Source organism: Mauremys mutica, chromosome 4 (genome assembly GCF_020497125.1).
Source record: "Mauremys mutica isolate MM-2020 ecotype Southern chromosome 4, ASM2049712v1, whole genome shotgun sequence".
NCBI classification, from domain to species: domain Eukaryota; kingdom Metazoa; phylum Chordata; order Testudines; family Geoemydidae; genus Mauremys; species Mauremys mutica.
The window spans coordinates 112,913,590-112,940,559 of NC_059075.1; the positions used below are offsets into that span (position 1 = coordinate 112,913,590).

The following is a 26,970-nucleotide window of genomic DNA, read 5'->3' on the forward strand; positions in this document are numbered from 1 at the left end:
TACCAGCTGAGGTCCTGGCCCTAAATCTGTAGGTTACTGGACAAATATAGAATTTTCCTACACTGCTTTTAAGGGGTGGGAAGGAATAAAGGCAGCAGAAATGAACAATTTATCATCCAAACAGGGAAAGGAAAGGTGTCATATTCCTCATGTTTATTCCAATTATGGTTTCTTTCTTACCTCACAGATACAAGTAAACTGTTGTTCAATTTCAGTTGTCTTAGATTAGGGAGATAAGCACCTGCAGGATCAGAATAAAGAATCATTTTGTAGAACTGGTTGAAGAACATAGGAAACATATGCCCGACCTCACAAGCTCAAGCAGCCCACAGATTTTTCAGATGCACTTCTTACCCGTCTTGACCACCTCTAACACTCTAGACTATGTTTGAAAAGTTAATGACACGATTTCGGTTGTGCAACATTCCAGCCTCTACATTCTCTTAGTATAAGCTTGGATGTTAGCTGCAGTGGTTTCACAGTTACAACCTTTGAAACTCTCCTCTGAAAAGCACCACGTGGCATCATTCCCGACAAGAACAAGCATTAACAGAAGGTTTGCTTGGTGGTGATCATGTGTTGCTCAGTCTGATTCTATATCCTTATTGATTAATAATGACTTATTCTAAAGAGTTAAAGAAGATTTACATTATCTCCCTCTGTGCAACATATCCCCATGTTTTTTATAGTTCGCTCTTGATTCTCTCTTCTACAACTCTCTCTATATGCTGTTGCCTACCCTATAATAACTGGTGATGGAATTGCAGCATATGCTTCTTATAACCAAGTCATACTTCATTTGAGGAACTGAAATCCCCTTACTGTATAGTCTTCTAAATGTGATTCTTGAGCCAATCAGCAAAAGGTATCATCTTATTTGTCACAAGCCCATCATGTTATAATTAAGGGTGCAAGTTTGTCACGAAGGTCACGGAAGTCACAGATTCCATGACTTTCTGGGACCTCCGGAACTTCTGCAGAGGCCAGTGCGGCTGACCCGGGGGCTGCCTGAGGAGCTCAGGCAACCCCGGGGCCAGCCACACTGGCCGCTGCTGGGTCAGTCTCAGGTCACTGCCCCCCTCCTCCCCACAGCAGCAGCAGGTGTTTGGGTGAGTGAGTGAGGGAGGGGGCTCAGAGCTGGGGCATGGGGGGGTGAGGGCTATGGGTGGTGTGTATCTTCGGGGGCTCCCTGGAAGCAGCAATATGTCCCTCCCTCTCAGCTCCTAGATCTGCGCGCTGCCTCCGCCCACAGTTACCGCCCCCCGCAGCTCCCACTGGCCACAGTTCCCGGCCAACGAGAGCTGTGGAGTTGGCACTTGGGTGGGGGCAGTGCGCAGAGCTAGGAGTTGAGGGAGGGACATGTCACCGCTTCTGGGGAGCCACGAGGAGCCAGGTAGAGAGCCCGCCAGTCCCGCTAACACTCCAAGCACCAGCAGGGATCCCAGACTGCTCCCCCCCAATAGAGTGACCAGACAGCAAGTGTGAAAAATAGTGACGGGGTAGGGGAAGAATAGGAGCCTATATAAGACAATGCCTCTGTCAGTGTTCCCTCCCCACTCTGAACTCTGGGGTACAGATGTGGGGACCTGCATGAAAGACCCCCTAAACATATATTCTACCAGCTTAGGTTAAAACTTACCCAAGGTACAATTCCTTTCCTCGTTCTGGGATAGTACTGCTGCCACCACCAAGTGATTTAAACAAAAATTCAGGAAAAGGGTCACTTGGAGTCCCTGTTCCCCCAAAATATTCCCCCAAGTCCCTTCACCCCCTTTCCTGGGGAGGCTTGAGAATAATGTAAGTACCAACCAGACCCTTTGTCTTTAGGACACTGAAAATCAAATAGATTCTTAAAGAAAGAACTTTATTTAAAGAAAAAGTAAAAGAATCACACCTGCAAAATCAGGATGGAAGGTAACTTCACAGGGTAATAAAAAGATTTAAATATAGAGGACTCCCCTCTAAGCTCAGCTTCAAAGTTACAAAAAACAGGAATAAAACTCCCTCTTAGCATAGGGAAAATTTACAAGCTAAAACAAAAGATAATCTAATGCATTTCCTTGCCCTTACTAACAATTTCTGCAATTTTAGATGTATTATTTCAGGTATGTTTTCAGGAGCTGTTTTACCTGCCTGGTCTCTCTCTCAGTCCAGAGAGGGAACAAACAAAGAGAGCCCAAACAAAACCTCCTGTCCCCCCACCCTCCCTGATTTGAAAGTATCTTCTCTCCTTATTGGTTTTTTTGGTCAGGTGCCAGCCAGGTTATTTGAGCTTCTTAACCCCCTCAGTACATCTGGCCAGGAGGGATTTTATGCTACTGCATACATAAAGGTTGTTATCCTTCCCTTTATATTTATGACAGCCCCAAATATTGGGACTGTCTCTATAAAATTGGGACATCTGGTCACCTTACTCCCCGAGCACCCACTGTGCCCCCCAAGCCCTTGCGGCGCCCCCGGGCTGACCCCCCAAGCACTTGCAGCGCCCCTGCCCCCCCTCCTGCAAAATTTAGTCAGGGGTATGTAGTACAAGTCATGGACAGGTCACGGGCCATGAATTTTTATTTACTGCCCATGACTTGTCCATGACTTTTACTAAAAATACCTGTGACTAAAACATAGCCTTAGTTATAATTGCATTGACTAAGATCCCAAAAACCCTACCTTTATTTTGTTATTATCTACTTTCATGTATTTTCTGCATATAATCTATTGTTTACTGCTTGGTTTTGTAAGTTTCATAATCATGAGTAACCTTTATTTAATTATTTTAAATTCTTTACTCTGATCTCATGGAACATTTTCCTTTTCACTTATTTCTAGAGGCAGATCTGAACCAAAACCACAAAACCAAACTCCCCTAAACCTTGGAGCAATTTGGTTACAGGTACAAATTCTGTATCTCAGCCACCATCTCTATTAATCTCTGAATAATTCTAGATCTAATAATGCAGTGCAATGTATCTTGTTTTAGTTACCATAGATGAAGGAAAGATTTTAAAATGGTGTCTATGGGTATCCTGGTTTCACTATATGGTGTAGTTGTATGACATATTTTATAAAACACAGTACACTAGAACCCCTTTAAATTGTCAGAAACAAATGTTCTATTTAGGTGACAGACACAGAAGCTGGTAGAGTTGAGCAACAGACCTGGTATGGTTCTACCTCCACCAGTTTTCTACCAGTGGAAATTTCCCTAGATAGGGGGAATTCCCCAGTACAAACCTTCCGGTCACTTTGCAGCCTTAACCCTTTCTCCAAACCATAAGAAAAGCATCATCAGTTTGATGCCATATGGGCCATTGTAAAGCTAATCAGTTATGTTCTTGAAAAGTATTTTTGTGAGCCCTAGGGATAAGCCACCTCTGGCAAGGCATTAAGATAATACAAATAATAAATAATGATAATAGTCCAGAAAAAGGAAATCATTCCAACATTCCTTTCTATTTGATGGAAGAATTTTGACCAGGGCCTCCTGGGATACTCCCATCCCCAGCACATCCATGAATCATCTCTCAACAAATGAGCTACTTATGTGATCTGTCCAATGCTGTTTGAGAGCTATTATCATCCACATACTGGTGTCTGTGTTTTTCTATACAGGCACTGCAGACCGCACTGAAAATATTTATCTGATTATTTTGCAAAAGTCTTTGGAGCATTTTAAATATGTAAAGCGCTGTGTGAAACTAAGTTATATTCTCTTGTTGCTTCTTATTTTATAGCAACCAAAAGTATGTTAGATGTCCCTCACAGCACAAATAAGACATGATCCCTGCCCTGAAAAGCTAGCAATCTAATGTCAGACATGATGCAAGGAAAAAGGTAACAAAACAGTTCAGAGGCTTGGAAGAGAATTATTTGTAGCACAGTAGCACCCCAGGCACACCCTAATGCAGGGGTGGGAAAATGGCCCCACTCTCCCGGCACGGCAAGCCATGGGGTCTGCGCTCCCAGGCCGGAGCGCCCAGCCGAGTGCAGCAAGCCGCCAGCCCCTCCTTTGCCTTTCCCCATCCTCTGGAGCCATGCCGCCACGTGCGCAGTGCTCTGGGGGCTGGGGCTGCACGCTCCCGCGGGGCAGTGTTTGGCTCCACGGGGAGGCAGACATGCTCCCCGCTCATCCAGAGCCATGCCACCACGCGCGCAGCATTCTGAGGGGCGGGGCTGCCTGCTCCCGTAGGACAGCATGTCTGGCTCTGAGTGGAGCAGAACATGCTGCTAGGAGCCTCATGGTAAGGGGTCCGGGGCCGGGGGGGTTGGATATGGGGTGGGGGCAGTCAGGGGACAGGAAGCAGGGTGGGTTCGATAGGGGGTGGGATCCCGGGGGGGGGGTGGTTAGGGGCAGGGGGTCTCTGGAGGGGGCAGTCAGGGAGCAGGGGGGGTTGGATGGGGCATGGGAGTCCCGAGGTCTGTCAGGGGGTGGGGAGTGGATAGGAGTCAGGACAGTCAGGGGACAGGGAGCAAGGAGGGTCCTGGGTGGGCAGTTAGGGTGGGGGTCTCTGGAAGGGGTGGTCAGGGGACAAGGAGCTGGGGGGGGTTGGATGAGTTGGGAGTTCGGGGGCAGGCCTGTCAGGAGGCAGGGGTGTGGAGAAGAGTTGGGGCAGGCAGGGAGCAGGGGGGTTGTATGGGTCATGAGTTCTGGGGGTCCTGTCAGGGGGCGGGGAGTGGTTGGATAGGCATGGGAGTCCCGTGGGTCTGGCTGGGGGCGGGGGTGTGGATAAGGGTTAGGGCAGTCAGGGGACAGGTAGGGGGTAGGGTTCTAGGGGGGCAGTCAGGGGACAAGGAGCAGAGAGGCTTAGATAGGGGGCAGGGTCCCAGGGGCAGTTAGGGGCAGGGGTCCCAGGAGGGGGTAGTCAGGGGACAAGGAGGGGGGGTTGGAAGTTCTGAGGGGGGCAGTCAGGGGGCAGGAAGTAGGAGGGAGTGGGTGGGGGCAGGCTAGGGCAGGGGTCCCTGGGTGCACACCCTAATGAAATGTGCTGCACATGCCTATGGTAGTACCTAGAGGGCCCAGCCAAGATCAGGGCTAATTGTGCTAGACATTGAACAGACACATATGAGATAGTCCCTGCTATAGAGAGTTTATATTTTAAATAAACAAGACAGGCAAAGAGTGGGGAAGAGGAAGTATTGGTAGCCCCAACTGACAGATGGGGAACTGAAGAGCAGAGAGATCAAATGACTTGCTCAAGGTCACAAAGGAAGTAAATGGCAGAGCAGAAACCACAAGACAGATCTTTTCAGTCCCAGTCCAGTGCCTTAACAAGACCAATGCCATCCTTCTTCTTAGGTTACACCAGTAAAATTAAGCAGTTACTCAGCAAAGGCTAGTTCACAGGATGATTAAGCAAAAAATGTATTAAAACAAGAGTATGTTAATAAATGTGTTTGACTCATTTCTTATGAGCATCATCGTAGAAATGGGTATTAAGTGGGGATGTGACTGAGGGGAGGGGAGTGGCCTTGCAGACTAGCTCGGGAAGGGCATTCTATTCCATGCATATAGGGTTAGTGTGGAAAAGGGATTCAAGAAGGTAGAAAGGGTGACACAGTCAGAATGACAAGCCAAGATAGTTATTTACTTCTTTCCTCTAACCCAGTCCTCCATCTCAGAAATTCTATTGCTCTTGGGCGCAAGCTATCTGATGGTAATGCGAGCTGTGGTAACTTCTAAACTGTTTAACTCTAATGGGCTCTTTAGCGAACTAACAGAAAAAGCATTCCATGTGCATCAGGGCAAAATTCTCCCAACAAGATTCTTATTTCCTAGGATTTTACAACATCTCTCTCCAATACTACAGGCTCTCCCTTTAAGTTTTAATACTACATATACAATTGCTTCACTGATGTTAAGAGTTCATTGTCTGTCTAATTGTTTCAATGATCCTGACTCCTTATGCAAAGATCCATGAATGGATCCAACTTAGGCCTTGTCTACACTACAAGACTATTTCGAATCTACTTAAGTCGAATTTGTGGATTCGACCTTATGAAGTCGAATTTGTGTATCCACAGTAAATACACTAATTCGAATTTCTGAGTCCACAGTAACGGGGCTGGCGTCGACTTTGGAAGCGGTGCACTGTGGGAAGCTATCCCACAGTTCCCGCAGTCCCCGCTGCCCATTGGAATGCTGGGTAGAGCTCCCAATGCCTCCTGGGGGAAAAATGTGTCGAGGGTGCTTTTGGGTAACTGTTGTCATTGAACCGTCAATCACGCCCTCCCTCCCTGAAAGCTCCAGCGGGAAATCTGTTCGCGCCCTTCTCTTGTCGGTTACAGCGCGTACGCCACAGCACTGCGAGCATGGAGCCCGCTGCGATCATCGCTGCACTTATGGCCGTTGTCAACTCCTCGCACCTTATCGTCCACCTCTTCCACAGTCAGCTGCTGAGAAATTGTGCGAGGAGGCTCCGGCAGCGCGGTGAGGACAGGAATTCACAGAGTGGCGCAGACCTCTCACAAAGCAGGTTACGCCGCGCCGTGGAGATCATGGTGGCAATGGGTCAAGTTCATGGTGTGGAATGGAGATTCTGGGCCCGGGAAACAAGCACGGACTGGTGGGACCGCATAGTGCTGCAGGTCTGGGATGAATCACAGTGGCTGCGAAACTTCAGGATGCGTAAGGGCACTTTCCTTGAACTCTGTGACTTGCTGTCCCCTGCCCTGAAGCGCCAGGACACCCGGATGCGAGCAGCCCTGAGTGTGCAGAAGCGAGTGGCCATAGCCCTCTGGAAACTTGCAATGCCAGACAGCTACCGGTCAGTAGCGAACCACTTTGGCGTGGGCAAATCTACCGTGGGGGTTGCTGTGATTGAAGTAGCCCACGCAATCGTTGAGCAACTTCTCTCAAAGGTAGTGACTCTCGGAAATGTCCAGGACATCATAGATGGCTTCGCCGCGATGGGATTTCCAAACTGCAGTGGGGCTATAGATGGGACTCACATCCCTATCCTGGCACCAGCCCACCAGGCCAGCGAGTACATTAACCGAAAGGGCTACTTTTCAATGGTGCTGCAAGCACTGGTAGACCATAGGGGACGTTTTACCAACATCTTCGTTGGGTGGGCGGGCAAGGTTCATGACGCGCATGTGTTCAGGAACTCTGGTCTGTTTAAACGCCTCCAGGCAGGTACTTTCTTCCCGGAGCACAAAATAACGGTTGGGGATGTGCAGATGCCTACAGTGATCCTCGGGGACCCAGCCTACCCGCTAATGCCCTGGCTCATGAAGCCCTATACAGGCGCCTTGGACAGAGAGAAGGAACTCTTCAACTACCGGCTGAGCAAGTGCAGAATGGTGGTGGAGTGTGCTTTCGGACGTCTCAAGGGGAGATGGCGGAGCTTACTGACTCGCTCGGACATCAGCAAAAAGAATATCCCCGTAGTTATTGCTGCTTGCTGTGTGCTACACAATCTCTGTGAGAGCAAGGGCGAGACCTTTTTGTCCGGATGGGAGGTTGAGGCAAATCGCCTGGCTGCAGTTTACGCCGAGAGAATATCCCAGCGGGAAGCGCTGTGTATCCGGGAGGCTTTGAAAGCAAGTTTCCTCGGAGAGCAGGGTAACCTATGACTCTCCACTTGCTTTCAAGAGAAACTGACCCTGGGCCTGTGTCTGTATGTGTCGATTTCGATCTGCGGTTACATACCCCGTTCTCCAAGTTTCCCCCACTTCCAAAGCACGTTTTAAAGCAAATTAATTGTAACACTCATTATTAATAAATCTTTGTTTTACTTTGCATTTCTGTTCAGGTGTTGAAACATGGACGCATACTGTGCTGGGCACGGTGTGCACTGATGTACAGACCGCTTGTTCCATAGAGGAATGACATCCTCCTGCTCCTACATAGGTCTCTGGGGTGGGGGACGGTTGCAAGTGGTTGTGCATGAAGGGGAGGGATTGCAGGAAGGGGTGGGTTTGCAGGAAGGGGCGAGTGGTGCCTTCTTTGGATAGGGGTTTGGATGACGGCAGTGGGCTGCGGGTTTGGGCATAGGGAGGGGTGAGGGGTGTGGGGGAAGGGTGAGTATCTGTCCGTGGATGAGGGCTCTTGTTGGGGCTCAGGGCAGCGGAGAGGCTCGTTGCTACGGTGGAAGTGCATGGTAAGGGCAGCGTGCCTCAACATTAAGGGGGTGGCAGGCGCTAGGACCCTGGACAAGCATACACATCACAGAATGACCCGGGGCAGCATACACCACACAGAGTGACCCTGGTGCCTACTGACTGCAGTGTGTGTGTGCCCTGCAGTTGATCATGGCCCCAAGTCTGTACCCTGGTAATGTAGGCTATACCGTGCAATTATAAATCCCCTCCCCCCCATACACAAAAAAATCCTCTGACACGAAAGACGTGACCGAAACAGTGAATAACAGCAAACAGCTTTTAATAATCTAATACACACTGGGGGGATGAAACTTGGATTTGGGACTGGGTGAGCCTGTAAGGGAAGCACTTCTACAAATTTATAGCGTGAGAGGTGTGTGGTACATTAGCGCTATGCAGTGGTGCAGTGACAGTTCTCACGGCCCCTACCGCCCCTCCGTCTTGTACTTTTGGGTGAGGGGGGGGCAGGACTTCTTGGCGGGGGAGGGCGGTTGCAGATACACTGCAGGGGGGCTCTGTCCTCCTGCCTGCGGTCCTGCATAACATCAACAAGGCGCCGGAGCGTGTCCGTTTGCTCCCTCATTAGCCCAAGCAGCGTTTGAGTCGCCTGCTGGTCTTCCTGCCGCCACCTGTCCTCCCGTTCGATGTGTGTGCGATGCTGTTGACATAGGGTCTCCCTCCACTGTCTCTGCTCTGCCGCCTTGGCTCTGGAGCAAGCCATCAGTTCCGCGAACATCTCGTCCCTAGTCTTTTTCTTTCGCCGCCTAATCTGCGCCAGCCTCTGCGAGGGGGATGCCGGGGCAGTCCGGGAAAGAGCCGAAGCTGTGTGATGGGAAAAGTAACTGATTTCCTTGAACAGATACATGTTTGCGAACAGTGAACACAGTCTAGTCAGTTTCTCTGAACAAGACCATACAGGGCAACAAGTCTCACGAGATCTCAGGACAAGTTCGAGATTTCGGAATACGCTCTCATTGGCTGCGGCATTGCACAGGAGAGCGGACAAGTGGGGAGAGACAGCTGAATCCGTCTAGCAGACAGTCCTGGTAAGCCTTACAGTACATTCTGCTTATCAGTTAATGGATAGCTGTGCCCTCCCGCTAAAGGCAATCTGGAAATCTGACCCTTTTCCAGCCACTCCCGCCAGTGCACGGGAAAGATCAATGTATGCTTTTCCTATGTGGCCTACAACACGTGGCTGTTAAGCGAGGGTCATTGTTATGCAAAGTAAAAGTCAACCATTCACAACAGTAACAATACACTAATTGCCCTAATTAGATGAAGCATTTCATGAACGAGATCACCCTGATGCGGGTCCCTCGGAGTCACAAAGAGCGGATGCTAAGGGAAGCCCTGCAGAGACCAGGACCATATGCGGCCATGCTTGTGGAGGCGATGATTCCCATCTACATAAGGATGTCCTGGCGCGGAAGAGTGTGCTTCCATGGAGCACCCAACAAGGCACCTCTCCCAGGAACCTCCTGCGGAGGCTTTTCGAGGACCTAAATGAGACCTTTCTTGAATTGTCCCTGGAGGATTATTGTTCAATCCCTATATGTGTGGACCTACTTTTCATATAGTTTTTCATTGAAAATTTTATATATAGTATTTCTATTTTTTTATACCTGTTTTATAAAAAATAAATGTTTACATGTTTATAGCACTTACCGCCTGATCCTTCCCCTGATTCAGAGTCCGGGTTAATGGCCGGGGAGGGTTGGTAGGGGATCTCTGTGAGGGTGATGAAGAGATCCTGGCTGTCAGGGAAAGCGGTATTGTGTTCGCTGTCGCCTGCGCCGTCCTCCACAGACCGTTCCTCATCTTCCACATCGGCGAACATCGAGGAGGAACTGTCCAGGTTCACTATGCCATCCACTGAGTCCACAGTCACTGGTGGGGCAGTGGTGGCAGACCCACCTAGAATGGCATGCAGTGCCTCGTAGAAGCGGCATGTCTGCGGCAGGGCTCCGGAGCGTCCGTTTGCCGCTCTGACTTTTTGGTAGCCTTGTCTCAGGTCCTTGATTTTCACGCGGCACTGCATTGCATCCCGGCTGTATCCTTTCTCTATCATTGCTTTGGAGACCTTCTCGAAGGTCTTTGCATTCCGCTTGCTGGAGCGCAGCTCCGACAGCACAGACTCCTCGCCCCACACACCGATCAGATCCAGGACTTCCCGGTCTGTCCATGCTGGGGACCTCTTTCTATTCTTGGATTGGCCGGACTCCTCTGCTGGAGAGCTCTGCCTCGTTGCAGGTGCTGCGGAGCTCGCCCCGATGTCCAGCCAGGACGTCAGATTCAAAGTGCCGAGACAGGAAAATGAATTCAAATTTTCCCGGGTCATTTCCTGTGTGGCTGGTCAGAGAATCCAAGCTCCGACTGCTGTCCAGAGCATCAACAGAGTGGTGCACTGTGGGATAGCTCCCGGAGCTACTAAGTTCGATTTGCATCCACACCTAGCCTAATTCGAGCTAGCCATGTCGAATTTAGCGTTACTCCACCTGTCGGGGTGGAGTACCAAATTCGAACTAAAGAGCCCTCTAATTCGAATTAAATGGCTTCCTGGTGTGGACGGTTGAGCGGTTAGTTCGAATTAACGCTGCTAAATTCGAATTAAAGTCCTAGTGTAGACCAGGCCTAAGAATGGCTGCCAGAAGGCAACAATTGAAGCACAATGCACAGCATTGTGGACAACTTGATTAAAATCATCTAGCCATAAGAGAAGCCATGTAATGTCTTAGATGAATGTATCAACCATTACTTTAAACAGGGATTTCTATAACTTGGTTGTGAATACAGTTCCAGATCTGTCAGCAATCAAAATTGAAGGGGTAAACACAGAGAAAAAAATAGTCTATCTTCTTTACTCTAAACTAAACACCACGTGCCGCTAAAGAAGAATGCACAAGTAAATCCAAATGCTGTGGACCTTGAAAAGAGACTTGCAGGAGAGTTCAATTTTTTGCCTGCCACTCAACAAGACACACAGAAAACAAACCACCGGAGACTTCAGCAACAGCCTGAAACAATAATGGGGCTTAATTTTCAACTGCTGGCATAAAGCCCAAAATTACTTTAAAATAGTCCATGTAACAACATTTTTGCAAGGGTCTATCTTATAATACTTTTGCACACACCCTTTCTTTGCTATAACCAGCTCCTCTCCACCAGGATCATATCACTGTGCATAAGGCTGGTCTGACAACTTGAGAGAAAGTCAACTGGATTATTTGTTAAAGCCCTCCATTCCCCAAAAGTGAACTCCCCAATTTTATATAACAGGGGAGACCTTTAGGTCACCCTAACCTTGTGCTCTGGGAGATGTGGATCTTGAGTGCTCCTGCTGGGGTCTGTACATAGCTATCAATGCTTAAAAATTTTCAAGAGGGAGCTCTCCATATAAATTGTGGATTTGGGGGCTGCCAGGGCCCTAGCTACTGGAGGGTTTCCATGTAAAGTCTGGTGACTTTATATAGCAGAGAGGTTAAGTGACTTGACTACGGCCAAAGAGAAAATCAATGTCATGGTCAGGTTTAGAATGCAGGACTCACTTACTTCGTCTATTCTGTCTCTCACATTAGCTACCAGAGGCCACAATAGCTGCTCAGCAAAGAAGTGGTTCAAATGCAGTTGGTTGGGCAGGTATTTTAGTGAGTCTGGCACCTTCAGTGGCAGCCTAGGTGGCACTGCCCCTTCCACAGAGACAAATTGTCCTGGGATAACCCTACAAACCCAGGCCCCATTCCACAGGTCCAAAAAAACAAACAGAAAAAAAAACCCAGCCCCATATAGCTGTCAGGTAGAGGGAGATAATGAATGACCAGTGAAATTTAAGAATAATCCAAGTGGCAAACCTATTGCCATTTTCCAGGTTGTTTTTGGAAGGAAAAGGGCTAAAGTTACTTATGAAAAATTACAGTTCAGATTGGCTTGATATTTTGCAGTACTCAAAGTCAGTGGGGACGTACAGCTATGGGATTTGTAGGATCCAAAGGCCAGCTCCCTGTGTAGACTTGGACTAAACAGTGTCTGCATGCAACCCAGAGATAGTGCGCTGTATCCAGAAAAGTTAGCAAAAGTCTAAGGAAGGGACTGGAAAGTGACAGATTTATTCCAGTACTAGGAGGGAAAGGGAACTATACCTGAGGGGAACACATGAGAGAGGAAAAGAGAACAGTGAGATGGTAAATAAACAGTTTTCTTTGTTCTTTCTTTCTAGCCTGAATGATTGGGAAGATCTAATAAATAGATCCATTTTTTTGCATAAGCATATGAGGAAGAACAGACAGCAGAGATAATGACTGAAGCAGGCAATGGAAGAGGCGACAGGTTTAAAACAACCACCCTGCTGAAAAGGCATGGAGGATGCATGTCTTGTAACTGGCTTGTCATACACAATGGAAAAATATGGAGGAATGGAAGCTCAGCTTTGGAGAAGAAAAGAATGGAAATGGCAAAAGGAAATTTCCTGCCGATAGTGGAGGGGGACAGTGAGGACAGCTGTCTTCAGCAGGGTTACTGAGCATGTTCACTCTGTGTGAGCATGCACAGTACAAGCCAAGCAGCAAATCTGTGTGGGCACATGACCCTGCATGTCCCCACAATGCATCATCTCCGTTAGGGAAATCTGAGTGCATTATGAACTGCAAAGGAGATGGATTTAATTATACACTAAATTATCATGTGCATATCATAAAAAGATCTGTGCATCAAAATTATCAAAGAAAATGGTGCAAAATGGCTGGGCAAATCAACACAACTCTCGTACAACCTTACTTCTCAACCCACTATCTCAAAATCTCTGCCAAATTAAAAGGCTTCCTTCAAAAGATCAGCCTTTGCATACTAAAGGTGGCCATCCACAGACTTTGGTGGACTGCAAGTGAGAAGGAGTTCATTGAGTGAAAATACCCTGCCACCCACTTCCTGGAGTTGGTCTCTGGGTACAGGGAGCGAGACCATCCCACTGTACCATAGTTTCTGTGTTGGAACACGGTGGAGGAGATGTTTTTGGTGATGATAAGAATTAGCATGTTGCTGAAAGAAAGGGCTAAACAAGAATTGGGGGGTTGGCGCTGACAAGCTCAATGTAAACTTTCCTGTACAAGGAGTTCTCTCAAAGTACCTCACTTCCTGCTTCTCAAGCCCACTGACATTCACAGGGAAGACTGATAAGTGACAAGTATTGACAGCATTCATCAAAATTGTGGTGCACATAGAATCTCTCTCAAGCCCATTCTCTAGCATAGTTAGACATGCCATTTTTAACAGGACTGGATGAGATAGTTAAGTACTGTAAGCAGATACAGACTGACTCTATGCAAAAGAAAGCAGGCCAGCATGAGTTGGGATCTTCCAATCTCTATAGCAGTGAGATAACAAATACACCTTGGTCACTTGACTTGTCAATGATTACAACTGGACAAGAGGAAATTAGTTCTGTTGCATCTGCTACCACAGATTGATTGAAGAATAAAAAGGGACTGACCGCCTGATCTGGCTAACATGCGCATTTTGCAGGATTATGAATGGGAAGGCAAAGATGGCCAAAAAAAGCTTGGAACTGTGCAGCTTCTGATCTGATCAGCAGCCTCAGGATTGCACTACCTTTCACCCCATTTCATATGGCCCATGGGGGCTGTTCCACCAGCCAGGGAACATAGAGGCCCCTATCTGTACCCCCTTTCCCCCAGACATCTTTTATATCAGGGACCAAAAGGATGGACCTATTGCCACCAGAAGATTTCCATTTACAAGTAAAATCTTCTACTGGGCAGTTAAGATGAGTTTAGGCTGTTTTGTGCACCTGGAATAGCATAAAGCAGCCTTAATGGATCCGAAAACCTTGCACACGCTAGTTTAAAGACTATGGGTGTTGAATGCAGCTCTTCAAGATTACTGCAGTTCGTGATTTTGAAGTTGGCTCACAGGTCTCTGAACAATCACATCCAGGAATAGTGGTAATTAAACTAGACTGGAATTTTCCTATTTGTTTTCCTTTGAGTGCAGCATTATTCATCCTAGCAGCATAAAATCAGGCATGAGACACCAGAAAAACAAAATCAGCTAAATCTTATCGTCCAGCTACAAGCAGCGCAAACTGAATGGATCTGAAATTGAACTGGTATTGTTCATCCTGTTTACATATAATATTTATGGTTCTATTCAGCTCTTCACAGTAAAAAGCTGACAAGATGCTGACTGATGCCTGTGTTTTAAGAAAATCTCTAACAAGACTGTATTTCAACATTCCACTGCCTTCTGAGCCACCAGCCCCTCATGTTCAGCATGCTTCTCCTTCACGCCAAAATAAATAAAATGGTAAGAGATTAAGCACAGGATGAAGTGTTTTCTCACCAAAGTTTCCCAAGCTGTTCTCTCTCGTGTCCACACGCATCTCTAGGGCCTTTACTTGCTGCAGATCATCTACCCCTGTCAGCACTTTCTGTAAAGATAAGAAGAAATAGATGTGAACTCGCAGAGAGTAAGGCAGGTAACAGGGTGTGGAAATGCTTCCAACCAGTACTTTGGCAGCATGTTCTCCACATCACAATGGCCATCTTCCAATATATTCTAAATTGATTTCTTCCAGTAGTTTCAAATCACTCCGGATTGCATGTAACACTTGTATTGTTTACAGTGACAAAAAAATCTGCACTCAGGGTGAAATTCACCCTTGCACTGAGACCCAGCACAAGATCTACACACTAGTTAAGTCTAACTGAAGCATTATTTTGTGGTTTCAACCACTACATAAGCTTTGTGCTAGGACTCTGCACAGGGATGAATTTTGCTCTTGATGCGTACTGCAATCAAGGACATGTATATAGTGAGATGAATATAATATTTTTTTTCATAGTCATGCTGTTTACACTCTTAGGAAAAAAAACTGTAAAAAGTGACTAGTGATTTTTAAGTGCCCAATGTGAAATGTCTTAATGGGGCCTGATTTTCAGAAAGTGCTGAGCACGCACCCTTCTGAAAATCAGGCTCCTTTATAAAGTTGGGCACCCAAAATATTTAGTCACTTCTGAAGATCTTGGTCAGAGGGCTAAATCCTGTGAAGTGCTAAATAATACGAACTGAAAGCATTCCATACTTTGCAAGAGGCACTCAATACCTCACTGGATCAGGCTCAAAACAACCAAAAGCTCCAACAGTCAGCATGCACATGCATACTGGCATTCTTCTTTATACAATCTGGGTTGTCCTTTGCCTCTGTATTAAGAAGAGGATGGGGGAGCAGAAAACAATTAGTTGGTCCCATGTACAGGAGAAATTTTAACATTAAAAAAGTTACAGCATACTTTGTTTATTTTGTTTTAATCCAGAGAATAACATTAATGGCAGGGAAATGATTTATGGAAAGACAATATGTATGAGTCCACTTCTATTTATGTGTTTTGGGAAAAAACACAAGCATGTAATCCCTGATCTTCAAAAGGTATTTGGCACCTAATTCCCATTGATTTCAATGGGAGTTAAGTGTCGAAATATCTTTAGACACTTAACACAGAGATGTGGGAAACTGAGATGTGATATAAGTAGGCACAACATGGTTAACTTTAATGGGCCATGTCCACTTACAGAGAGGGGATCAAACTCAGTCCTAGTGCATCTAATAATTTTCTTCATTAAAAGAGGACACTATTAATACAAAAAAACTGAGTTAAGTACACCTCTACCTTGATATAACGCTGTCCTCAGGAGCTAAATTTTTTCACCGCGTTATAGGTGAAACCACGTTATATCGAACTTGCTTTGATCCACCAGAGTGCGCAGCCCTCCCGGAGCGCTGCTTTACCGTATTATATCCAAATTCATGTTATATCGGGTCACGTTATATCGTGGTAGTGGCGTATTTGTTAAACTGATTTTTAAACTACAGTTTTAAGATCACTGGGTCCATTAAAATGTATAGAATGTATTTTGTTCCCACTAGATTTTATTAGGCGAGAGGTAAAAAGGCGTAAAGCGCTAGCCTAAAGCTCCCCAAGCACATCCAGAACCTCAATGAGTGTCCCTGCCACAACCACCACAGAGAAGCACTCATATTTGTCTCCCACAGAAACTGCCCTGCTTCCATGGAGGTAGTTTCCTTCAAATCCAAGAGACATTATCCTCAAAATAAATCAGAAATTCCTCACTGTTACACTCCCTGTTGCAGTAAGCTTTTCCAACAGATGACATGGTTTGTGCACCTACTGGTTTAGTGCTAGATGCCATGTGACAGTCCCATGGAAGGGTAAAACTGGATTAGGAAGCTCAGCTGCTTTAGCATTTCTGATCCTTCTCTCAGGGAGGAGGAGATTGTGGCAATTCACAGAGGAGGCCTGTAAACTTAGTAGATTCAAAGATCTGCAGAAAAGGACTCTCTTTCGTCCTCTGCATTCCCTCTGCACAGTTTCCCAGCCTCTACCTCCACCAGGACTCTCTTAGGAGTGGTGCTGCTGTTGATTCCCCTTTGTTGTGGCTATGCAGTAAAAGCCATTGACAGGACTCTGCTGGAGCCTTATTTTTAGCATCATTAACTCCTGCTCAGATTTCAGCTCAAAAAGTACCTTAGATTTCTGCTCTGTGTAGGGCTCTGAGAGAAGCTTACCACAGACAGCATCATTACACCTATGGCTCCAGGCCAAGTGTGTCTAGCCAGGAACATGCAGACTAAGCATGGGGGGGAGCATATTGTGCTCATGTGAGTATCTATTTCTTTATTATTTAACATGCTCATGAGAGTCTTCCAAATACTTTAACTGTTTGGCTCCCAGTTCTTAACTCCATCAGCTCAGCTGAGCTTCTTCCATTTGCTCATGTTTTACTAAAATCACCATGGAACCAACCTCATGACACACCTGGTACAACAGGCAACAATGAGGAAGGAGTACCTGGCATGACAGACAGCAGCAGAGCAGGTAAGCCCCTTGCAAGTGACACTGCTACCACAGGAAGAGTATGCAAGTTTATTAAAAAGAGCATCTTCACCTGCAGGTGAAGCAATCACTTTATATCTGACCTATCAGTCCTCCTCCTCAAAGGAAACCTGCACAACACCTTCTAAAGATGTTGTTGGAAGCTTAAATTCATAACTTTGCTAGACACAAATCACGGACTGAATAAAGAAAATGGATTTATGGCTTATTACAACAATCTATAATCCACTAACAACTCCCGCCCCTGCAGCTGCCTTCCCCTCCCACTTCCCTTCCCTCCTGGAGGGGTGTTAACGGGTCACTTCACCTTGAATGGTTCCCTGAAATCTTATGCTAATCAATTTGTTCCACCTTGTATTTAGCTGTGACACTCTGAGTATGTTTCCCAGACCTGAAGAAGAGCTCTGAACTTGTCTCTCTCACCAACAGAAGTTGGTCCAATTAAAGATACTCCCTCACCCACCTTGTCTCTCTAATCTTTGAACCAACATGGCTACAACAACATTGCATATAAGCTCTTTAGCAAACAGAAGGCAGAGAGGGCAGTTATAGAGGGCAGTTGAGTTGTGAAGAAGTTAGAGAAGAAGAATAGATGGAGAAATTCCTATTCCAAAGGCATTTTTCATGGAATATTAAAGTAGTTGGAAATATGAAGCGTCTTTCATATCAACATGCAGGGCCGGCTCCAGGCACCAGCCAAGCAAGCTGGTGCTTGGGGCAGCAGATTCCAAGGGGCAGCATTCCGTCCAAACCTTTTTTTTTGTATGTACGGGTTGTGGATAAAGAATGAAATATGCATGTTGGAAATATATTCTTAAAATGTGTTTAGGAGACAATGCATAAATCAAGCCTGTCCTAGACAAAGGAAAGTTATTTCAGCTGTTTGCCTGTGTCGCCAATGTAAATTGAGCAAGGTGAGGCCAGAGACACTGGAAGTACAATTACATCTAAAGTAAACAAAGTGATTAAGCCAACTGGAAAAAAAAGTTGACCAAAGGATGAGGAAGACAGCATGGCGTCTACAACCCAGCAGGGAAGAGGAACTTTGTCTGGGTTTACTTTTCAAAGAATATTTTTCAAAATCTTACTGGACTATGAAAAGAAAGGAAGAGAACCCTCTAGTTATCTATCACTTAGGGTACACAGGGAACAGCACCCTCTGAGCAAGTGAATGGGTGATCCTCCTGGCCTGACGGGCAGGAGCTGCTGTAAGTGAGAAACTGTTTAAGAGAAAAATATAGCTTGCTGTCAGGGAATGTAGGGGACTCAGGGCCCTGCACCCACTACCTCCTGCGATTCACCATGACTCTCAGCCAGCCAGAAAAACAGAAGATTTATTAGACGACAGGAATACAGCCCAAAGCTGTACAGGAATACAGCCAAAGCCCAGAGCTTGTAGGTACAGACAACAGGACCCCTCACTCAGGTCCATCTTGGGGGATAGGGAACCTAGTCCACAGTGCTGGGCCTCCCTCCGTTTCCCCAGCAAGCTCCAAATTGAATCCCCCTCTAGCCCTAACTCTGGCCTTTGTCTCTTTCCCGGGCAAGGAGGCCACCTGATCTCTTTGTTCTCCAACACCTTTAGTTGGCACCTTGCAGGGCGTGATTTGCCAGGAGACAGGATGTCAGCCATTCTCTGTGCAGACAGTTCACACTGGCCCTCTAGGGCTCTGCAACAATCACACACTCTTATCCCACCACCTAGATACTTAAGAAATGCATAGGGGAAACTGAGGCACCCATACAGTATTCAGAGAAAGAGAAAACATTAAGAACATTCCCACTTTGTCAAACTTCCTAAAGTTAGACTTAGACACTGGATGGAAAGTATGTGTTTTTTTGTTTTGTTCGTAACCATTTTCTGTTTCTCTTACCTCTGCTTAGTATCACTTAAATGTCTATTCTTTGTTAATAAACTTATTTATAATTTTACTATAAACCATCTTAGTGCTATTATACTGAACTAAATGTGAGTCCTCCGTTAAACCAACTGACTGTATACACCACTTAATTCTTGAGGAAACTACAATCCACTGGTGATCTTCCAGAAAACACCACCCTAGTCACTATGGATGTAGAAACAACGAAGAGTCCTTGTGGCACCTTAGAGACTAACAAAAAAGCTCTCTACACCAACATTCCACACAAAGATGGACTACAAGCCATCAGGAACAGTATCCCCAATAATGTCACGGCAAACCTGGTGGCTGAACTTTCTGACTTTGTCCTTACCCATAACTATTTCAGATTTGGGGATGATTTATATCTTCAAGTCAGCAGCACTTCTATGGCCCCACAGTATGCCAAAATTTTTATGGCTGACTTAGAACAATGCTTCCTCAGCTTTCGTCCCCTAGCGCCCCTGCTCTACTTGCACTACACTGATGACATCTTCATCATCTGGACCCATGGAAAGGAGGCCCTTGAGGAATTCCACCAGGATTTCAACAATTTCCACCCCACCATCAACCTCAGCCTGGACCAGTCTACGTAAGAGATCCACTTCCTGGACACTACAGTGCAAATAAGCGATGGTCACATAAACACCACCAGAAACCTACTGACCGCTATACTTATCTACATGCCCCCAGCTTTCATCCAGACCACATCACACAATCCATTGTCTACAGCTAAGCTCTAGGATACAACCGCATTTGCTCCAATCCCTCAAACAGAGACAAACACCAACAGGATCTCTATCAAGTGTTCTTAAAACTACAATACCCAGCTGGTGAAGTGAAGAAACAGATTGACAGAGCCTGAAGGGTACCCAGAAGTCACCTACTACAGGGCACGCCCAACAAAGAAAGTAACAAAATGCCACTAGCCGTCATCTTCAGCCTCCAACTAAAACCTCTCCAGCGCATCATGAAGGATCTACAACCTATCCTGAAGGACGATCCCTCACTCTCACAGACCCTGGGACACAGGCCACTCCTCGCTTACAGACAGCCCCCCAATTGGAAGCAAATACTCACCAGCAACTACACACCACACAAAAAAACACTAACCCAGGAATGAATCCCTGCAACAAACCCCGTTGCCAACTCTGTCCACATATCTATTCAAGGGACACCATCGTAGGACCTAATCACATCAGCCACACCATCAGGGGCTCATTCACTTGCACATCTACCAATGTGATATATGCCATCATGTGCCAGCACTGCCCCTCTGCCATGTACATTGGCCAAACTGGACAGTCGTTACACAAAGGAATAAATGGACACAAATCAGACATCAAGAATTGTAACATTCAAAAACCAGTAGGAGAGCATTTCAATCTCCCTGAACACTCAATAACAGACTTAAAAGTGGCAATTCTTCAACAAAAAAACTTCAAAAAACTGACTTCAACGAGAAACTGCAGAACTGGAATTAATTTGCAAACTGGACACCATCAAATTAGGCCTGAACAAAGACTTGGAGTGGCTGGGTCACTACAAAAAGTAATTTTCCCTCTGTTGATATTCACACCTTCTTGTCAACTGTTGGGAATGGGTAGGGTGACCAAATGAGAGGAAGAAAATATCGGTACACGAGGGGGGGTCGCCGGCGGTGGGGAAAAAAAAAAGCAGAGTGCCGCAAAATATCGTGACAAATTGCGTCTGTGATACAGCATGGCCAGAGGGCAGCAGGAGAGGGTTAGAAGGGAGCCTTATTCCCTGTAAAGGGAAGAAAGTTTGCTATAGATTAACTAGAGCACCTGACACCAATTGGAGCACCTGACGCCAATTAGAGCACCTGCAGTCAGTCACATGATAAAAACCCATGCTTCAATCATTCAGTTTGGAGGAGTTGAACAGAAAGAATTGGTATTGAAGCAGAGGACAGTTTGGAGAAGTGCAGCGGTGGGCTAAAAAGTCCTAGACCATAGGTAAGGGGCACCTGGCTTGTGCAGAGGGAGGGCAGGAAGCCCCCCTACAAGCTGAAGGGCAGGAGAGGAAGTAGCCCAGGGGAAGGAACCGTCAGTTCAAGTGGTTCACCACTATCCTCAGGGCCCCTGGGCTGGGACCTGGAGTAGAGGACGGGCCCTGGTCCCTCCCTCTCCACTCCCCTCCTCTAGGACACTAGTGGGGCAATTAATATTCCCAATTTAGGGGCAAGAAATGGCACCCTGAACCCCCCCCAAGGAAGAGAGAGCGCGAGACCCATCATAATAGTGCCGGAAATTTCCCACAGTCACGACCAAACATTGATCGGGACAGTCCCAATTTTATTGGGACGTCTGGTCACCCTAGGAATGTGTGACGTCCACCTTGATTGAATTTGCCTCATTAACACTGCAAAAAAGTAATTTTCCCTCTGTTTATATTCACCCCTTCTTGTCAACTGCTGAGAATAGGCAACTTCCACCTTGACTGAATTGGCCACGTTAGCACTGACCCCCTACTTGGTAAGGCAACTCCCATCTTTTCATGTGCTGTAATATATTTATTGCTTACTGTATTATTCACTCCATGCATCTGATGAAGTGGGTTTTAGCCCAAAAAAGCTTATGCCCAAATAAATTCGCTAGTCTCTGAGGTGCCACAAGGACTCCTCGTTGTTTTTGCTGATACAGACTAACACGGCCACCACTCTGAAACCTGACTGTATACTGTTTCTCCAGAGACAGTGAACTTAGTAATTTCTGTGAGTGCTCAGTGAGAGGTACTGGAGAGTACAGAGACATCTCTGGGGAACTCAGGAACTTGGGTTTGCAAGTAGTAATTAGCAAAGCAAGGTTTAGACTGGCAGAGTCTTGAGGAGTTTGGAGGGGAACCAAACAGACTAACGTGGCCGGAAGCTGACACAGTGTAATCTCTAGCAAAGCTCACTCTTGATAAGGCAGAGGGGTAACACAATGGCTTATAGTTCTGGGCTGCCCTGAGGAGAGCATCACAACACAGTATACAGACAACCTGTGGAATTTACTGCTATAAATATAGTGTAAGTATAAGTAGTAAAGCTCAAGCACTATGGGCAAGATCTCAGCTGGGGCAGAAAAATGTTTGGGGCAGATGAAAGTGGAGAGTGGGGTAAAACTGGATCTAAGTCATTTTTGTACCTCTTTGTTCTTGAGACCAGCCAAGGGCTGAAACTGTTTTTGGCATAAATTAGAGATGTCTCAGGGCTGCTCAAAGTTATGGCTGTCCATAGCTCTAACGGACATTTTGGTAGCTAGGAACTGCTGGAGCACAGAGTCACTCTTGCCATACCTCTTTTCTCCAGTATTGTCTACTGTGCCAGGAGCCAGGAAGGGGAAGGGCATAAAGCTAGATATGCAGGCTCTATGCCCCCTGAGGATCCCTTTACACCAGAGGAATCTTCAGTTGTTTTCAGCTGCTTTGTCCCAGCCAAAGCAGGCAGAAAGGAGTGACAACCTGGTCTAACAGCTGGTTTTGAAAGATGGCTGGATGAATTCATGATCACTGTGAGAAAAGATAAATGTAAAGAAATCAAAACTCATGCCTCAGGGGATAAAATGATCATCTGTTTGTATCAGGAAAGAATTCCCCATCCCACACCCACATAAAGCACTGCACACAAAAACTAGGTATTTTATGGGCAGAGCAGGTTACTTTCTGAAGAATCAGATATTAATCCCTTTCTGATGTGGGATGCTTAATTACATGACCCAATAGTCTGATCCAGCCGAGCAAATCCTATGGGCTGCCCTAAGTTTTTCTATACATCAGAGGTTAAACAAATGAATTTCTGAGCATGTACTATTTATTTATTTATAAGGAGAGATTTCTGTGAAAAGTACTGTGCAATTCCTTGAGTACTGATGTATTGTTAGAGACACACAAAGTTCACTTGACATCTCTGTGCCTCCTTCCTAAAGGACAAATGGCTCAAAGCATTTTCCCATGTGAAACTGTAGAGACAATTAGTAATCTAAACCACCAGTATTTTTAGCAAAATACTCCATGGTGTCTTATGCACCACTCCTATCACTAGAAGGGGCTGACAGGGATTTAATGGTACAGTTTGCACTAGTTTAGAAAGCTATTCTTCCTAACATAAGAAAGGCCGTACCGGGTCAGACCAAAGGTCCATCTAGCCCACTATCTGTCTACCGACAGTGGCCAATGCCAGGTGCCCCAGAGGGAGTGAACCTAACAGGCAATGATCAAGTGATCTCTCTCCTGCCATCCATCTCCATCCTCTGACGAACAGAGGCTAGGGACACCATTCTTACCCATCCTGGCTAATAGCCATTTATGGACTTAGCCACCATGAATTTATCCAGTCCCCTTTTAAACATCGTTATAGTCCTAGCCTTCACAACCTCCTCAGGTAAGGAGTTCCACAAGTTGACTGTGCGCTGCGTGAAGAACTTCCTTTTATTTGTTTTAAACCTGCTGCCTATTAATTTCATTTGGTGACCCCCTAGTTCTTGTATTATGGGAATAAGTAAATAACTTTTCCTTATCCACTTTCTCAACATCACTCATGATTTTATATACCTCTATCATGTCCCCCCTTAGTCTTCTCTTTTCCAAGCTGAAGAGTCCTAGCCTCTTTAATCTTTCCTCGTATGGGACCCTCTCTAAACCCCTAATCATTTTAGTTGCCCTTTTCTGAACCTTTTCTAGTGCTAGAATATCTTTTTTGAGGTGAGGAGACCACATCTGTACACAGTATTCGAGATGTGGGCATACCATGGATTTATATAAGGGCAATAATATATTCTCAGTCTTATTCTCTATCCCCTTTTTAATGATTCCTAACATCCTGTTTGCTTTTTTGACCGCCTCTGCACACTGCATGGACATCTTCAGATAACTATCCACGATGACGCCAAGATCTTTTTCCTGACTCGTTGTAGCTAATGACAAGTAAAGGCAATAAATATTTTACATAGAGTTCTGAGTTAAAATAAAACAAAACAACATAAAATAAAACTTTTCTGATCTGGCAGTGCTTCTCATCTGCCAGGTCACCTGGGAATGCTAGGAAATTAGATTCTAGTCCCTCTTGCAACCTCTCTATATAAATTCCTTAACTGGCATATAACATTTGTTTAATACTAGTGCATACAACTAATGTTTTCGCTATTCCTCAGATTTTTTATGCACTCCTCTACAAGCAGAGATGCTATACAAAGCCTTGAAGAGCAAGTTGTGTACAGTTGTCACAGAAGCTTTTCCAAGCTGTACATTTGTTCTGCCGGTTCTGCTTAATTTGACAAATTTAAGAATTCCTTAATGGTGAGCTGATTTTCTGACTAAATACTATACCTGTATCCAAATACTGGAGTCATGTCCATTCATGTTTTTTTCCTTTTCACAGATATTCTAAGCTCATGTTTCCAACTGTAGCTTAAATTCCCCCACAAAAAAATGTTAATGTTGCTATAAGGCTAATAATTTATTCCTCTTAAAATGAAATTTACTAGAACTTTATAATTGAGAATTTACACAATACAAAGTCAGGAAATTCTCAGTTAAGGTTCCATTATGAACCTTTCCTCTGTCAGCCATATGCCCCCCATGTATAGGCTGGAAACACCCAGCATCGCTACACCAACTTTCATTCTTGCACCTTGTGCATATGCATTACCTACTCTCCCTTCCAGCTGATGCTGAGAGGTTAAGCTGGGCCTCCAACATATAATCAAGAGTGTGGATGGAAGGAAGATGGGTGGGAATGGAGCGTTTCCTGGCCTTTATGTGGAGAGTAGGAGAGGGTACTGGTGGCGGAGTTTAGGATGAGGATGGAACCTTAGGAGCAATTTGCAGGATTGGCACTTAAATGCTTAACTACTGAACAGCATATTTTCCATGCTGAGTTGCTGAGAACCCTCAATGACCCTGAATTCAAAAGAAATTTACGGCACTCAGGACCTTTCAAGAGATGCTGAACATCTCCCAATATCAGTTCTTACATTTTCTGTAATAAATTCTCAATTTTAATTGTATACAACATTCAAGGTTTTTGCTGGAATGGGTGAGGAAGAGATACACATTTTTATATCAGTTTTTGTTTTTAATTTGTTTTAAAGATTCTCCCTCTCCCCATGGGTAGATACACCAAAAGATATACCAAAAGATCTACTTGTTATGCAATGATTCTTGACCTTGTTTACCTACCAAGTAGTTAAGGCTAGAGTGATACAACATTGAGGCAACAAACTCATGACATGATAAGAATTTTTAGGTATATTAGCTAAGCAGACATGACTGTGTAAAATCAAAATCTGATTTATGAAAAAAATGAACAAGATTTTTGTCAGGATGTTTTCAGTGTGCAACGTCAGATGTTTAAACAGCAGGATAAACACTCTATTACAACAGATGCAAGCTTTCACTATACTTTCTAACAGTATTAAAAATTAGGTAAAAATGCATAGAAGAAAAGACTTGAGACTAAATGGGGTCTTGGCACAGAGATTCCTTAACATCCATAGTGAGCTACACTAGTGCAGAGAGTCATAAAATCCCAATGAAGCCAATTCCTTCTCTCTCCTTCTTCTAGACCTTTACCGCACTTGTAATTGTTCATCAAGATTTTGCACTTGTTTGCTCCATCTGTGGCTTTCTTGTCAAATTTATTTTGTTTACACCTCAGAGGCAAACTTTCAGCCAAGCAAAAAAAGGAAAGTATTTAGTCAGTTCAGTAAGAATCCAATCTGTAGATGCAGGACCCTCCGACATATTCTTTTCTCCCAAGAGAATGAGCATATAGCACATGAAATACATCCCAACCTCTCTACAGCAATGGAAGTAACAACCACTTCTGAATATGTGTATATCACTTTGCAGAGCAAAACACTGCTGCAATTTATCAGGCAAGGTAGTGGAGCAAGATCAATAAAAATCAAGACAAGTAAAATGTTTCCTTTCGGCTGTAGAGATCACACACACAAACCTTGACAGCATCAGAAATTCAGAACTGGAAATTGTGATGGAATCCCTGTAGGGTGCAGCCTGGGACCAGGATGCAGCCTGGGACTGTGCCCCCCGAACTCTCCCCAGCCTGGGCTGTCTCTCACAATGCCTTGCTAGTGAACAGCAGCAACCCCTCCAGGAGTTGTGATCACTCAGCACAACGGCATGTGGAGCCCCACACCCAGCTAGATTGCATGAGTGCTTCCAGACCCACCCATGAATCACACAGAGAAAGGCACCAGCCAAATCCCCCCATCGCTCAGCACTGGACCCCAGGAATATACTGTCTTGCACTGCTCAGGATGGGCAGTGCAAATTTATTAATTGGTTCACCACTTCAACAATGGAAAATGGACATACACCAGCCTTTGCCAACCTGAGTAGATTTGCCCCACACTTTATCTTTACCAGTGAGTACATATGAACAAGTAAACAAATGTATTGACTATAAAAGGTAGATTTTAAGTGATATTAAGTGATTGGCAAAAAGTCAGAGTGGTTACCAAAAGAAAAGAAAATATAAGCACGCAGTCTAAACTCTCAACCCTATTAGACAAGGCAACATCTAGATTAAGCAGTTTTTCTCACCTCACTGGATATTGCAGTCCTTAATATACAGGTTTGTTCCTTAAACCTGGGCCAATCTCCTCTGATGGAGTCTTGTCTTCTTCTCAGTGTCTTAGGGCTAGTCTACACTGGCAACGCTAAAGCACTGCCACGGCTTTAACATGCCCTATGTGGTCACGACACAGCACTAGGAGAGAGCTCTCTCAGTGCTCTAAAAAAACCCACCTCAATGAGAAGCGTAGCTACCGGCGCTGGGAGTGCGGCACTCAGTGCTGGGGCACTGTTTATACTGACGCTGAAACTTGCTGCGCTCAGGGGGGTGTTTTTTCACACCCCTGAGCAAGAAAGTTGCAGCGCTGTAAATTGCCAGTGTAGACAAGCCCTTAGTTGCTTGCAGCGAAGGTGGGGGCAGGAGATGGGCCCAGTATGTATCCACTCTGTCAGTTTTATACCCTCAGTCCATGTGCTTGGGGAGCACAAATCCAGGCATGTCTGGGGGC

At 45.5% G+C, this 26,970-nt stretch overlaps 1 protein-coding gene across 5 annotated transcripts in view; it reads right to left on the minus strand.

The window, feature by feature from the left end:
• Positions 1 to 26,970, minus strand: part of LRRC56 (leucine rich repeat containing 56) — a 112,313-nt gene that overhangs the window by 57,735 nt on the left and 27,608 nt on the right. For 3 of the 5 annotated variants that reach the window (XM_045012665.1, XM_045012666.1, XM_045012664.1), the window contains 2 exons: positions 14,452 to 14,539; positions 181 to 241 (listed from right to left, as the gene is read on the minus strand). The exons of 1 other annotated variant lie outside the window; for it this stretch is intronic. In XM_045012665.1, the coding sequence (XP_044868600.1) occupies positions 181 to 241; positions 14,452 to 14,539 (149 nt within the window). Of the gene's footprint in view, positions 1 to 180; positions 242 to 14,451; positions 14,540 to 26,970 lie in introns of those variants that run through there. One more of the 5 variants, XM_045012668.1, reaches the window with a different exon arrangement.